The sequence below is a fragment of the Argentina silus genome (genome assembly GCF_951799395.1).
Source record: "Argentina silus genome assembly, chromosome: 2".
Lineage (NCBI taxonomy): Eukaryota > Metazoa > Chordata > Actinopteri > Argentiniformes > Argentinidae > Argentina > Argentina silus.
The window spans coordinates 21847993-21861643 of record NC_139656.1 but is presented as its reverse complement, the minus strand read 5'-3'; the positions used below and the strand labels follow the sequence as shown (position 1 = coordinate 21861643).

Below are 13651 nucleotides of genomic sequence, written 5' to 3'. Positions count from 1 at the left end.
ACAAATGGTCTAGGCTAGACCTATTCATAGATGTTGTCCTCAACTCTAAATCCAATGCATATCAACAGCACATATTTTTTCAATTAGTATTGATCCTCCCTGGCCAAAGGCCATATAGGTCATATTATCTCTCAAAGAGAATATAATGTATCTAGTGTTATGGTATATCTTTTAACATATTTCAAACGGTAATCAATCTGACTTCCATAACGAAATTAGGATATTAGCCTATGCATAACAAAATGCTATGCCATCAATTGAGTTCTAAATAATAAACGCATTCCTTTAATTCTTATTTTAATTACATTTTGTAGTATTGTACTGCCTCCTGGCGGACCTTGCAGTCTAAAACAGACCAGCAGTTTTAGGCTGGCTACTAATGGTAGGCTACATATGCATTTTAAAACATGTTCATAGGTAGGTTATTACATTTCAGAACAAAAGTTTGAGCTCATAGATGTTGAGGTTCAATTAGCGATTATTTGGATTTGCGCACTGCACAGGCCTAAATTATTCCAGTTCCAGTTCCAAGGTGAGCACAGGGAGGAGTTGGAACCATTGGAACGAAGGACATTGTGACAGTTCATCCACAGTACCACGAGAGAAAGGATACTTAACATTGTAAGTGATCTTGCATTGACACTTGCGGCGGTATGATCTCATTATTAGAATGAGAGGATTACGGTGCTCTGGCCCAATAATGAGTAAATGCAAACACTTTTAAGAACATATAAACTACATTAAACCACGAAAGAATAAGGTAAGCATAATTCTAGTATGTTATTCTTTAACCCGGACTATAGCATATAAACTGGCTGATGTTGCATTGCCGTATATTTATAGATTGTACCTTTTACCAATATTTAATCTTGGTGAATGGTCAGGAATGAGTGCGCGGTTATGGTCTTCATCTTATTATAGCATATGCGCTGTGCTCAAAGTTTATACCGACATCCACGGTTGTATTGGTAAATTACCACATTGTGTAACAAGAAAAAACTTGCTTTGAAGTAATGTCACTCTATACAACAAGTTCCCCTTCAATTAGGTAGCATGATGTTTTTCCTTCATGTTTAGATAATATTGATTTGAGTTTTTGTTGATTCTATGTAAATGGTTGTACTTGCTGTACAAATCAATGTAAACTATGGTTTCTTCCAGTTCCCTTCTCTCTGTTAAACTGGCAGATGTTCTGTTTTCTGTTTACACTCAACATTGACTCTCTCTCTCTCTCTCTCTCTCTCTCTCTCTTTATTTCTCCTTGAACATCTTTAAGAGTGTAATTGATCTTATGTAATTTTGTTCCAATCCCCCTCACCAGCCTTATGGAGTTGGAGGAGGTAGGTTGTGGTCTGTGTTTGACCACTGGGTGTGGTCTTTGTAAGCCTTGTTTGTATGATCAATTTTATGTAGGATCAGCTTGATCTCCAAATTAGCCTTTCACTTCTGTGGAAATTAAGTTAACATCATTATCGAAAATATTGCAGTTGCTTCAGAATGACACAAGAATGCAACTGTAATGCCAAGGTCAAGCTTCCTACAGATTGATCCAGGGTGGTCCGGTGTGAACTGAACTCTGTGTGCAACCAGGTTGATTGCTTGTTTACTTCACAGTGCATCTGTTGTTGTAACATTGTATTTGCATGAGCCATGTCCTGTTTCCAGGCATACCGCTGCCTCTGAACAGGTGCCCTACATGAGCTTGTTTCCTTATCCCCTCTCTGCCACTTCCTGTTTCAAGGCAAACCATTATGGTTTTCTAAACCACAGCCCTGAAGTGTAAAGCATCAGAACTACAAAAAAATAGCAGACTTGGTGAAGAGGGGTAGTTGTGGTTGCCTAAAGCAGGATAGAGAGAGGGAGAGACATGTCTGGCAGGAGTTGGCATGTAGCCTACCTGTAGATAAAGAAGAGCTTACAGCTCTCTGCCAAGGATTATACTTGATACTCATTACCTCTTTTACTCTGTCACTGCACATGTACCGCCAATATTTGTTGCACTGACGTCCGTCTGGTCTGCCGATGAATATTTTATGAATTAAGCTGTGTGCATGCGTGTGCGCGCGTGTGTATGCTTGTGAGTGAGTGCATGCATTCCTGAATGCATGTGGTCGTGTGTGTGTGTGTGTGTGTGTGTGTGTGTGTGTGTGTGTGTGTGTGTGTGTACTTTGAATAACAGTGATAATCCCCCCGAACTCTCTCTTTCTACCCCGCCCAAATTATCATTCCACGTTGATTCATCACTCCAGTGAATATGAAAAACACACCACTGAAAACTCAATGAGGGAAAAAAGTATTTGATGAAGAATAGAATAGAGTAGAATAGAATAGAAAATAATAGAATAGGTAGAATAGCATTTGTTTCAGCACAACAAACATGGTATGACAAATACACATACAGTAGCTAACCCTGAGTCCCAAGAATCAGTGTTCATTGAGTTGTACTGATGCTGACACAAACCTGTTAAGGGTCCTGAGAGGTAAAGTCCTAGGCTAAATCTGCATCCAGACATCAACAACTCATTGCTGCGATGTGGCCTGTATTCTCTCTTATACTGTATCTCTGAGATACATTTGCCATTCCTTCATACAGGCCTAGGCCTAAGCCTGGTGCTGTTGATGTAGCATAGACCTACAACAATGCATCTGTCTACTACCTGTACTACAGTGTGCTGTAAGCCTTAGATGTTGGAGATATCTACAATGTTGTGTCAGATGATGTTGTTACTGAGTTGGGACTGATAATGATTTCCTGTCATTTAAGTCAGGTACAGTTAGCAGTCCAATGATGAAACGGGAGGGAGAGAGAGTGATAGATGGTGCTTTGGAGAAGTTTAAGGTAGCGCTTCTCCGATGTGTCAGATTTAAGGAAAGAAACCTATTTAGTATCTCAAAATTGTGAAGAGGGTTATGGCAGGAATCAGATCAAGTTCTTAAGGCTTTATCACTGTCATTTGAAATAGCGTTACAGTTAGGCTACAGTGCAAAAAGCCTTCAGGAGGGGTTTAATATTTAATAATGACTCATAGCGAGTCACAAGAACAGGAATGGTTATTGAAATTAACAGAACATCAACTGCACACTATTTAACAGCTAATCTTTCCACCAAAGGGACCCTTAGAGAGAGAAAAAAACACCTACATTTTGTTCAGTCTTTAAAGTGTCAGTAATGCTGTTTATTGTTATTGAGTGAAAGAGGGGTGGAGAGTGAATAGCATGCTATGTGGGTCCCGTAGGACAGGGTTGGGTGGAGATATTTTCTCTCAGTGTCCTGAACGCCCGCCCTGGTGTGACCCTGTTCACAGAGAGAGCAACACTCTCTCTGTCTGGAATACATTATTCAAATTCCACAAAGCTGGATATGATTTCACAAGGCTGGATATCTGATGTTACTGGCAAAGGAGAGAGAGAGAGACAGAGAGAGAGACAGAGAGAGAGAGACAGAGAGAGAGGGAGGGAGGGAGGGAGGGTTGTGTGTTGGTTGGGGTTGCTAAATGGTCAGATTGAAAATAAGAACAGATGTTGTAGGAGAACAGTTGGGGGCACTGTCTTCACACTGAGACTAGGTGACCTTGGCCTTACATACCCTGTCAGGGGGTGTGGTCAGCTCTCTCTGACAGTCCAACTCAAATAAGGGCACCATGATCATCTGCTCCATTGTGTGGGCCGTGGGCAAGTTTATCACCAGCACAAGTGCACATGTGAACAAATAATCTATTGCATAAAGACCTAGAGTATATCGCACACACACACAAATAGACACAAAGCTGAGTAATGATACAAGTAATGAGAAACGTCTTTAGTGTTTTGAGTATACATTATGACAAATGTGGGCATGATGGAGAGGGTTGTGTTATGAACAGGGGAAGAGCCAGAGGGTGCTAGGTATGAAATTAATCTTGGCGGTGTGACACTTGCTATAGCGATCATCTCCTATGAATCTGTCTGAACTTGTGGGAGAGAAAAAAAGGAGGGAGCGAATGAGGGAGGGAGGGAGGGAGGGAGGAATGAAGAAAAAGAATGCCCTCAGGCTTCATCATGTGATTTCTGTTTTGTATTTCTTTTATATAGTTGCAGAGGGATTACATGTTAACGGTTATGGGCTATTAGCAGCTTTTTCCAAACCCTTTGAACTTGTCATTTCTCTGGCTCTTTTCTTTGGCTGGGCAGCATACTTTCCCTCGTCTTTTTTTCCGCTCTTTTTGTCTGGAAGGTGATCCGGTCCAAATGTGAGACGCGTGAGCAGATCCTCTGTGTGTGTTTCTGTCTGTGATTTAAGAGGGTGACGAATAAGGGGAGGAAGTTTATCTGACCTGTCAATGGGAATGGAGGTTGAAGGTGTAAACAATTGAAACTGCTGGTATTTTGACTTGAGGGTGTGTGTTTTGTCCTCATAGAGAAGACAGACAGAGAGCGCGCGCGAGAGAGGTTTGGTTTGTGGGTATGTATGTTTGTGTTCGAAAGAGAGAAACAGACAGAGGGACAGAGTATGTAAATGTGTGTGTGTGTATGTTTGGATGAGAAAGAGGGAGCTGAGAGGAACTGTTACCTGGATCTGTTACACACGAACTGAGGCAGATGAGCCTCTCAAACACATAGAGTCTTCCTAACGTGGAGGACAACTCTAAAGGCATTCAGGACCAGAGAGGGAGCTCACCCAGCACTAAACAAGGACAAGATGAGGCAACGAGGCAGGGTAAGATCTGATCTACTCTGCTCCTCATGTACATGCTGCAAGTTTACATGCCCTATACTGGACTGTACTGTAGGTGGATTGTTTATTAATTGTTATGAAGTATGTTTGTGTGTGTGTGTGTGTGTGTGTGTGTGTGTGTGTGTGTGTGTGTCTGTGTCTGTGTCTGTGTCTGTGAGAGAAAGAGAGAAAAGGGAGAGGTAGACTGTGGGATATTCATCATAGACTTTCTGCTCGTGTCTATGAGTCAGCGTATATGCATTTTGGCTTTCCCTGTCATGAGTCATTTACATTGCATGGGACTGGCAGTGGTTATCATCGTCTCTCCAGAGAAGCCAAATCTGGTAATTTTCCACACTGTCCAGCCTAGCACGTCCATGGTGAAGAGCCAGCTGTGGTGCTGGTGTGTGTCCACCCAAAGTAGGCATGTCTGGGGACGGAGCACTGGGCACGCCTTATAAGGAAGAGACTGAGTGTAGTCAGCCTAGGGGAGCTCACTCAGGGGGCCCAGAGCCAAGTCCCACTGTAGCCTTCCAGCTGGCTCTCACAGTTACAACACCCACAACTCTCACTGCTCCACACAACTACAACACCCACAGCCCTCACTGCTCCACACAACTACAACACCCACAGCCCTCACTGCTCCACACAACTACAACACCCACAGCCCTCACTGCTCCACACAACTACAACACCCACAGCCCTCACTGCTCCACACAACTACCACACCCACAGCCCTCACTGCTCCACACAACTACAACACCCACAGCCCTCACTGCTCCACACAACTACAACACCCACAAGCCTTCAGTACAAAGGCAGCAGGCCTCATGACTACTGCATTTTACTGCATCTTTATCTCTGATCTGTGTAAAGCATATTGTCATTCTTCCAGCCCTCCAGAACCGCAGTACCCAAGATTCCTCACCACCCCCTCAAACTGTAGTCCCCAAGACTACAAGCCTAACTACTTCAGAGTCCATGAGGTCTTCACTGCCATTCAGAAGCTCAGGGCCCATACACCGCAGATACATGTGCTTTATGGTGACAATAAGAAATATGTGTGCTGTTTGGGGTTGTTTGAGCAGTACTGATGTAATTTCTCTCGAAACATCCCTGGTCTCTCCTGTTACTCAGCTTATGTGTTATGTTTTACCCAGTTTGGGGTGTTCTGCTGCCAAGCATAAGGCAGACCACAGGGCTCTATGCAGCAAAAAGTAGGAATTATTCAAATCAAATATTAATGCATTTGTGAGCATATGCATAAATTACTGTGTGCTCTGATATAGAGAGAGACTGAGGATAGAGGGTCTGCCAGGATTAAGAATTTATGGAAAGGCTGTACATGTATGGCTGTAAAACTAACTGCCTGCTCATAGAGAGAGAGGATACATGTTCTGAGAGGAAAAGATTGGAATATCCAGTCACATATATCAAACTAAAAGGGTTTGATTTCAGAGAAACACATAAACAGCCAAACACACAGAAGACACATTCAGTGAAGTCTCTTGAAGATCTGCCCCACAGCTGACCCGAAAATACTTTTTTTCTTTTTTTTTAGTAGTTATATCCTTTGGAAAATCTGACTGCAGCTGTGTGTGTGACTGAATGCTCTCTCTCTCTCTCTCTCTCTCTCTCTCTGTGGAGATGGGATTTCTCTGTGTGCAGGAAGGCCACCTGCAGAAGTTAGTGAGAGAACAATACTCTGAAGTAGGGGGTGGGGGGTTGGGAGGGGGTGTAGTAGAGGAGTGGCCGAGGGGAAGTGTCCCTTGACTTTCCTCTGCTCACTGTTGTTGGCTCCACTCCATTGTTGTCCTCTTGTTGTTTCAAGGATGTTTCCCTATTAAACTTTCAGAGATAACGTCTGCTTAATGACATTAACCAGCTCCTAATGAGACCCTTGAGGGAACTGTGTGTTCCCTAAATCACCGTCCTCTGACCTCATTGTTCTTCCTGTGTGTGTGTGTGTGTGTGTGTGTGTGTGTGTGTGTGTGTGTGTGTGTGTGTGTGTGTGTGTGTGTGTGTGTGTGTGTGGTGTGTGTGTGGTGTGTGTGTGTGGTGTGTGTGTGTGGTGTTGTATGTTGTATGTTGTGTGTGTGTGTGTGTGTGTGTGTGTGTGTGTGTGTGTGTGAGAGAGAGAGAGAGAGAGAGAGACAAAGACAGGGGCTTGGCTTAATTCAAATAATAACACATGATACAAAGTGATCAAACAGACCACAGAGGGTGGTAGATTAAACTAGGACTGGAGTGTATGATGTGTTGTGTACTTCTACCTATACTTGGATGATAGGAGCTGGATAATGAACACACATATTTACGGTAGGTAGGCTATACCACGCTGTCTGTATTTACTTTTTTACTGATGGATTTTTACTGATGTGAACTATTGTTTTCCTGTGTGTGTGTGTGTGTGTGTGTGTGTGTGTGTGTGTGTGTGTGTGTGTGTGTCTGTCTGCCTGCCTGCCTGTCTGTCTGTCTGTCTGTCTGTCTGTCTGTCTGTCTGTCTGTCTGTCTGTCTGTCTGTCTGCCTGCCTGCCTGCCTGCCTGCCTGTCTGTCTGTCTGCCTGCCTGCCTGCCTGCCTGCTTGCCTGCCTGCCTGCCTGCCTGCCTGCCTGCCTGCCTGCCTGTCTGTCTGTCTGTCTGTCTGTCTGTCTGTACTGATTTTTACTGATGGACATGTCTGTGAAATATTGTTTCTTGTCTGTGCTCTGATGTTTGGCATCATAATAGGGTTTACATGTACACACACCTCCCAAGCAGCATTGGTCAGAATCTGACTGGCAATATGGCCTGTGTGTGTACTGTATATATGTTATCTCAGAATCACACAATAGAGGAGGTAGCCTAAGTGTTTATTATTGGGATTCTTTAAATGTCCATATTGTTTGATTTTTGCTATGCTTGTTTGAATGTTCTCTGTGTGCTTTTCTCTGGTTGATGTGCTTCTACAGTATACAGTCTGGGATTGTTGGTTTGTGCTGTCAGTATATACGCAATGATATCACATATTGACCATTAGCCCCAACCCCTTTGCACCCCTTTGTCGAACTGAAAGAATTGGATTGGTATAAGCAGTAAGCCTATGCAGAAAATTGTAATGTAACTATATTGCCTCCATCCAGTCCTTAAAGATCTACTGCCTAGAGGTAAGGGCTAGGGTTAGGATAGGCCCCCCTCAGAAGCCTGTGGGCGTGTTCCAGATTCACTAGTTCTCTGCATCTGGAACACAGTCTTGGTAATAGCAGCAATCAGAGCAGTCTCTCTCTCTCTCTCTCTCTCTCTGTAGGAGGTGGAATTTGAGGGCCGTGTGCGGCTGGTCATGGAGAGTTCTCTGACCGCGAGGGACAGGGTGGGGGTGCAGGACTTTGTCCTGCTGGAGAACTACACAAGCGAGGCGGCTTTCATCGAGAACCTGCGCCGACGCTTCAAAGAGAGCCTCATCTATGTAATGAACCCTGCTAGGGTCATTCAAAATGACATACAGTACATTATTCTTAGTTCATTTGATAACATTTTGTTTGGCCAAGGGTCATTTTAGAGCAGTGTCTGCCTGGGTGTTTTTTTCGGCAGTATTCATTGGAGTGTGTGCTCTTGCCTCCCTCTACCAGACCTACATTGGGTCAGTGTTGGTGTCAGTGAACCCCTACAAGGACCTGGGGATCTACTCCAAGCAACACATGGAGCGCTACAGAGGAGTCAGCTTCTACGAGATCTCACCCCACATGTGCGTCTCACTGTGACCCGTGACCTCTCTCTGACCCTGCGAGACCAGCAGATGTTTCTATTGGTTGCTTATACATCTGCATATTAAAACTGTGTATTTGGTCCATGTGATTCTGCACTGGGTGTGTTATGGTGTTTTGGTCTATACACGAGTATGGTGTGTGTGTAATCTTGAGCTTGTATTGTGGCTTGGATATTATCCTAGTTATGCCGTGTCAGACAACACATACCGGGCCATGCGGACGGAGAGGAGGGACCAGTGCATGCTGATCTCTGGGGAGAGTGGAGCAGGAAAGACTGAGGCCTCTAAGAAGATCCTCCAGTACTACGCTGTCACCTGCCCTGTCAGTGAACACATGACCTCACTCAGGGACTGCCTGCTGCAGTCCAACCCTGTCCTGGAGGTACAACCCCTCTCCCCCCTCTCCCCCTTCACCCCCCTCTCCCACCTTTCCCCCTCACCCCCCTCTCTCACCTCTCCCACCTTTCCCACGTTTCCCCCCACAGCCCCCTATCCCTCTCCCCCCTCACCCACCTCTCCTACCTCTCACCCTCTCCCCCCTCACCCCCTATCCCTCATGCCCCACTCCCCCTCTCCTCTCTCAGGACTCCTTCCCATGAACACCTCTGAAGGCTCTTGAATAAGTACATTACAGTAATAATCTTTGATTCCCCTTATGTTGGTCAAAAAGTAACTGTTTATTGATGGTTGAGGGAAACTAAGTTGAATGATAGATGTGTTGTTGTTGTTGTTATAGTTGTTTTCCACTTGCTATTACTGTTCTGTAAAGGTTTCCTTTGTCAAGGTTGTTCATGATCTTATCTCACTATTGTTTCCCTCCCGCTCCCTTCCTCGCTCTCTTCCTGCTTCTCTCCATGTACAGGCCTTCGGTAACGCCAAAACATTGAAAAATGACAATTCCAGCCGGTTTGGCAAATACATGGATGTCCAGTTTGACTTCAGGGTAAACAGTCCTTCTTTTGGCCTCTGGGTCAATGGATGTCTCTCAGATCCCTCTACAGTACCAACATTGGCCTACATATTGACAACATTTCTATCTGCATAGTAACACCTCTCCACTTAATCTTTATGCATACTTGGCCACTGATATTTAGGGCTTGCCATACACTGTAGAACTGAAACATGAAGGGCCCAACAGAACACAGACTGGCTATAATAACAGCTCTAGGGCTATTATAGCAATGCCCTGACAGGCCCTCCTTGATCCCTCCCCTAGGGGGCGCCTATAGGAGGACACATTCTCAACTACCTGCTGGAGAAGTCTCGTGTGGTGCACCAGAACCATGGAGAGAGGAACTTCCACATCTTCTACCAGCTACTGGAGGGAGGGGAGGAGGACCTGCTCAGCAGACTGGGCCTGGAGAGAAACCCTCAGAACTACCACTACCTGGTCAAGGTAGGTGTGTGTGTGTGTGTGTGTGTGTGTGTGTGTGTGTGTGTGTGTGTGTGTGTGTGTGTGTGTGTGTGTGTGTGTGTGTGTGTGTGTGTGTGTGTGTGTGTGTGTGTGTGTGTGTGTGTGTGTGTGTGTGTGTGTGTGTGTGTGTGTGTGTGTGTGTGTGTGTGTGTGTGTGTGTGTGTGTGTGTGTGTGTGTGTGTGTGTGCAAGGACTTTAACAGAAATGTCCTGCTCTCAGGGTAACTGTCCCAGGGTGAGCTCCATTAGTGATAAGAATGATTGGCGAGCAGTGAGGAAGGCCCTGACCATCATCGGCTTCACAGAGGGGGAGGTGGAGGTTAGTACTACCTCACTGTATATTGTTAATACTACACATGTCTATCACTGCAAAGATCACCTAACCCTAACCCTAATTTCCCTTCCTCATTGTGTAGGAGCTGTTGAATATAATCGCAAGTGTTCTTCATCTGGGAAACACTCAGTTTGGTGAAGGGGAGGATGGTGAAACCCATATCACCACAGAGACACAGTTGAGATACTTGTCCAAGGTTAGAACGGTCAGAAACACACACACACGTGCACGCACGCACACACACACACACATACACACACACACACACACACACACACACACACACACACACACACACACAGGCAGGCAGGCAGACAGACAGAAACAGACAGACAGACAGACAGACACACACACACACACACACACACACACACACACACACATTCCTCATGCTAAAGGCAGATGTTGTTGTTTTTTGCAGCTGCTGGGTGTGGAGGGATCAGCCCTCAGAGAAGCCCTCACTCATAAGAAACTTATTGCCAAAGGAGAGGAGGTAAGTGTCTCTGGACAGGGTGGCCTATTAACATTTGATATTCCCCTGTTGTTTCTGTTTGTTGTTTATGTGACATCATTGTGTGTGTGTGTGTGTGTGTGTGTGTGTGTGTGTGTGTGTGTGTGTGTGTGTGTGTGTGTGTGTGTGTGTGTGTGTTGTAGATGATCAGCCCGTTGAATTTTGAGCAGGCTGCATCAGCTCGTGATGCCTTGTCCAAGGCGGTGTATGGACGCACTTTCACCTGGCTGGTAGAGAAGATCAACCTGTCACTGGCTCTCAAGGTGCAGTCACACACACAGACCCACATCACTGTAACCCGATGATGACTAATCAAGTAGTCAGCACACATACGATGGCTCCTTTGACATAAGGATCTCCATCAGTTTGGCCAAGCTGCTCTTAAACTGAGTGGCAGCCTGCAGAGGGCAGTAGAGAGGTTAGACTGTGTGTGTGTGTGTGTGTGTGTGTGTGTGTGTGTGTGTGTGTGTGTGTGTGTGTGTGTGTGTGTGTGTGTGTGTGTGTGTGTGTGTGTGTGTGTGTGTGTGTGTGTGTGTGTGTGTGTGTGTGTGTGTGTGTGTGTGTGATATGTATTGTCTGCAGGATGAAGTCTACCACAGCAGCAAGGGCTCGTCAGTCATTGGACTTCTGGATATCTATGGATTTGAGGTCTTCCAGCACAATAGGTACATTCGGTTCTATCTGTTTATTTACTCTCTTTCCATCCTCCCCTCACTCTTTGTCCTCATCACTCCTATAGTCTTTTACCTTACCCCTCTGTCCATATATGGTTCTACTGTCTGTCCATCATTTGGTCTTTCAGTCCAACAACCTCTATTTGCTGTGTACTCTTTGTCACCTGCTGTGCTCTCTTTCTGCTCTCTCTCTCTCTGCTCTCTCTCTTTCTGCTCTCTCTCTCTTTCTGCTCTCTCTCTCTCTGCTCTCTCTCTTTCTGCTCTCTCTCTCTCTGCAGTTTTGAGCAGTTCTGTATCAACTACTGCAATGAGAAGCTGCAGCAGCTGTTCATCGAGCTCACCCTCAAGTCTGAGCAGGAGGAGTACGAGGCAGAGGGCATCGCGGTGAGCCAGGGCGGAAGGGAGAGGGAGAGGGAGGGCTAGAGAGGGGAGGGAGAAATGTGGCAGCGGACCTTGCCTTTACTAATCGATCGTAACCATGCTTCTGCAGATAGATGCATGCAAAAAGCAATTGTTTGAAACTAGAATGCGAACATGACATCTCCTCACACAGCAGTTAGGATGTTATTCCTAAATTGTTTCTTCATGTGATCATTTCAGTGGGAGTCGGTGCAGTACTTTGACAACAAGATAATCTGTGACCTGGTGGAGGAGAAGCATAAAGGCATCATCGCTATACTGGTGAGAATGGCTGGCTCTCCTCACTGTTAACAAGGTTGTGTGTGTGTGTGTGTCTCTCTCTCTCTCTCTCTCTCTCTCTCTCTCTCTCTCTGGCCAGTATTTTCCATCCCTCTTCCATGTTGATGGATGATTAACAGTATAAATATTTTTTTAGGATGAGGAGTGTTTGAGACCGGGAGAGGCTTGTGATATATCCTTCCTGGAGAAGTTAGAGGGCACTTTGGGAGGTCACGCCCACTTTGTCACGTGAGTTGACACTTTGAGAGAGAGAGAGAGACTTTGTCTCTCTCTCTCTCTCTCTCTTCTCCTTTTTCTAAGTCTCTCTCTCTCACACAGTCACACACAAACACACACACACCCAAAATACACAAACAACGTGAATACTATACATTTGTGATATTTTCCAGAGGTTGTAAAGTATGATTTTCACTCTGTATGTGTTTCTCTCAGTCACAAGTTGGCAAATGGGAAGACGCGCAAGGTGATGGGAAGGGAGGAGTTCCGACTGCTGCACTATGCAGGAGAGGTCAACTACAGTGTCAATGGTGAGCTAAGATATCAACCAATCAATCAACCAATTAATCAAGCAGCCAATAAAAAGTCAGTGATCATTCTTCTATTGCATACCTCAAGGGTGAATGTCCTAGATGACTCCTACATTAGGTTCAATGCATAGAATAACTCATCGATTCCTCGAAAACACTGATGGTTTTGTTCTTCTTCTTCAAAGGCTTTCTGGACAAGAACAATGACCTGCTGTACAGAAACCTGAAAGAGGTGAGAGTTAATAAGCAACAATATTGATATCAAAAGACAGCCCACACTCTCACATTCACCACACATTCTAGGTGTCCCATGTAGTCTATGAATGAAAGGTGTTTGTGTGTGGGTGGGGAAAGGGGAGAATGTTTTTTTTTACATGGTTTGGTGGTTTGTTGTCTATCCAGGTCATGTGCCAGTCAAATAACCAGATTCTGAGTCAGTGCTTCCACAGAGAGGAAGTGACCGACCAAAAACGACCAGAGACGGTGAGACACACACACACACACACACACACACACACACAAACACTCACACACACACACACACACACACACACACACACACACACACACACACACACACACACACACACACAGTCTAACCTCTCTACTGCCCTCTGCAGGCTGCCACTCAGTTTAAGAGCAGCTTGGCCAAACTGATGGAGATCCTTATGTCAAAGGAGCCATCGTATGTGCGCTGTATCAAACCAAATGATGGCAAGCAATCAGGTACAGTGAAACAGAGATACACTGATACATTTAAAGCTAAACCTGAAGTGTGTTTGTCATTCTTTATTGTTTTGAACATCTCTAAACTATCTGTCTAGGGAGGTTTGATGAGGCTCTGGTCAGACACCAAGTGAAGTATCTGGGCCTGATGGAGAACCTGCGAGTCAGAAGAGCTGGCTTTGCCTACCGCCGCCGCTATGAGGCCTTCCTACAGAGGTCTGTCTGTCTGTCTATTGTCTGTCTGTCTTTGTGTCTGTGTGTCTGTGTGTGTGTGTGTCTGTCTGTCTGTCTGTCTGTCTGTCTGTCTGTCTGTCTGTCTGTCTGCCTGC

The 13651-nt window shown here is 45.2% G+C and overlaps 1 protein-coding gene across 2 annotated transcripts in view; it reads left to right on the top strand.

Moving 5' to 3' along the window:
* The first annotated feature begins 616 nt into the window (after nt 1-616).
* myo1ca (myosin Ic, paralog a) overlaps nt 617-13651 on the top strand; it is a 17832-nt gene continuing 4797 nt past the window's right edge. The window contains exons 1-19 of one of the 2 annotated variants that reach the window (XM_083692895.1): nt 617-760; nt 7980-8138; nt 8302-8417; nt 8622-8820; nt 9301-9381; nt 9655-9834; nt 10072-10170; nt 10268-10381; nt 10607-10678; nt 10840-10959; nt 11279-11361; nt 11649-11754; nt 11971-12051; nt 12206-12297; nt 12502-12596; nt 12782-12828; nt 12999-13079; nt 13217-13322; nt 13421-13538. In XM_083692895.1, the coding sequence (XP_083549021.1) occupies nt 8013-8138; nt 8302-8417; nt 8622-8820; nt 9301-9381; nt 9655-9834; nt 10072-10170; nt 10268-10381; nt 10607-10678; nt 10840-10959; nt 11279-11361; nt 11649-11754; nt 11971-12051; nt 12206-12297; nt 12502-12596; nt 12782-12828; nt 12999-13079; nt 13217-13322; nt 13421-13538 (1916 nt within the window). In that variant the 5' untranslated portion in view covers nt 617-760; nt 7980-8012. Of the gene's footprint in view, nt 761-4117; nt 4697-7979; nt 8139-8301; nt 8418-8621; nt 8821-9300; nt 9382-9654; nt 9835-10071; nt 10171-10267; nt 10382-10606; nt 10679-10839; nt 10960-11278; nt 11362-11648; nt 11755-11970; nt 12052-12205; nt 12298-12501; nt 12597-12781; nt 12829-12998; nt 13080-13216; nt 13323-13420; nt 13539-13651 lie in introns of those variants that run through there. The other variant, XM_083692894.1, reaches the window with a different exon arrangement.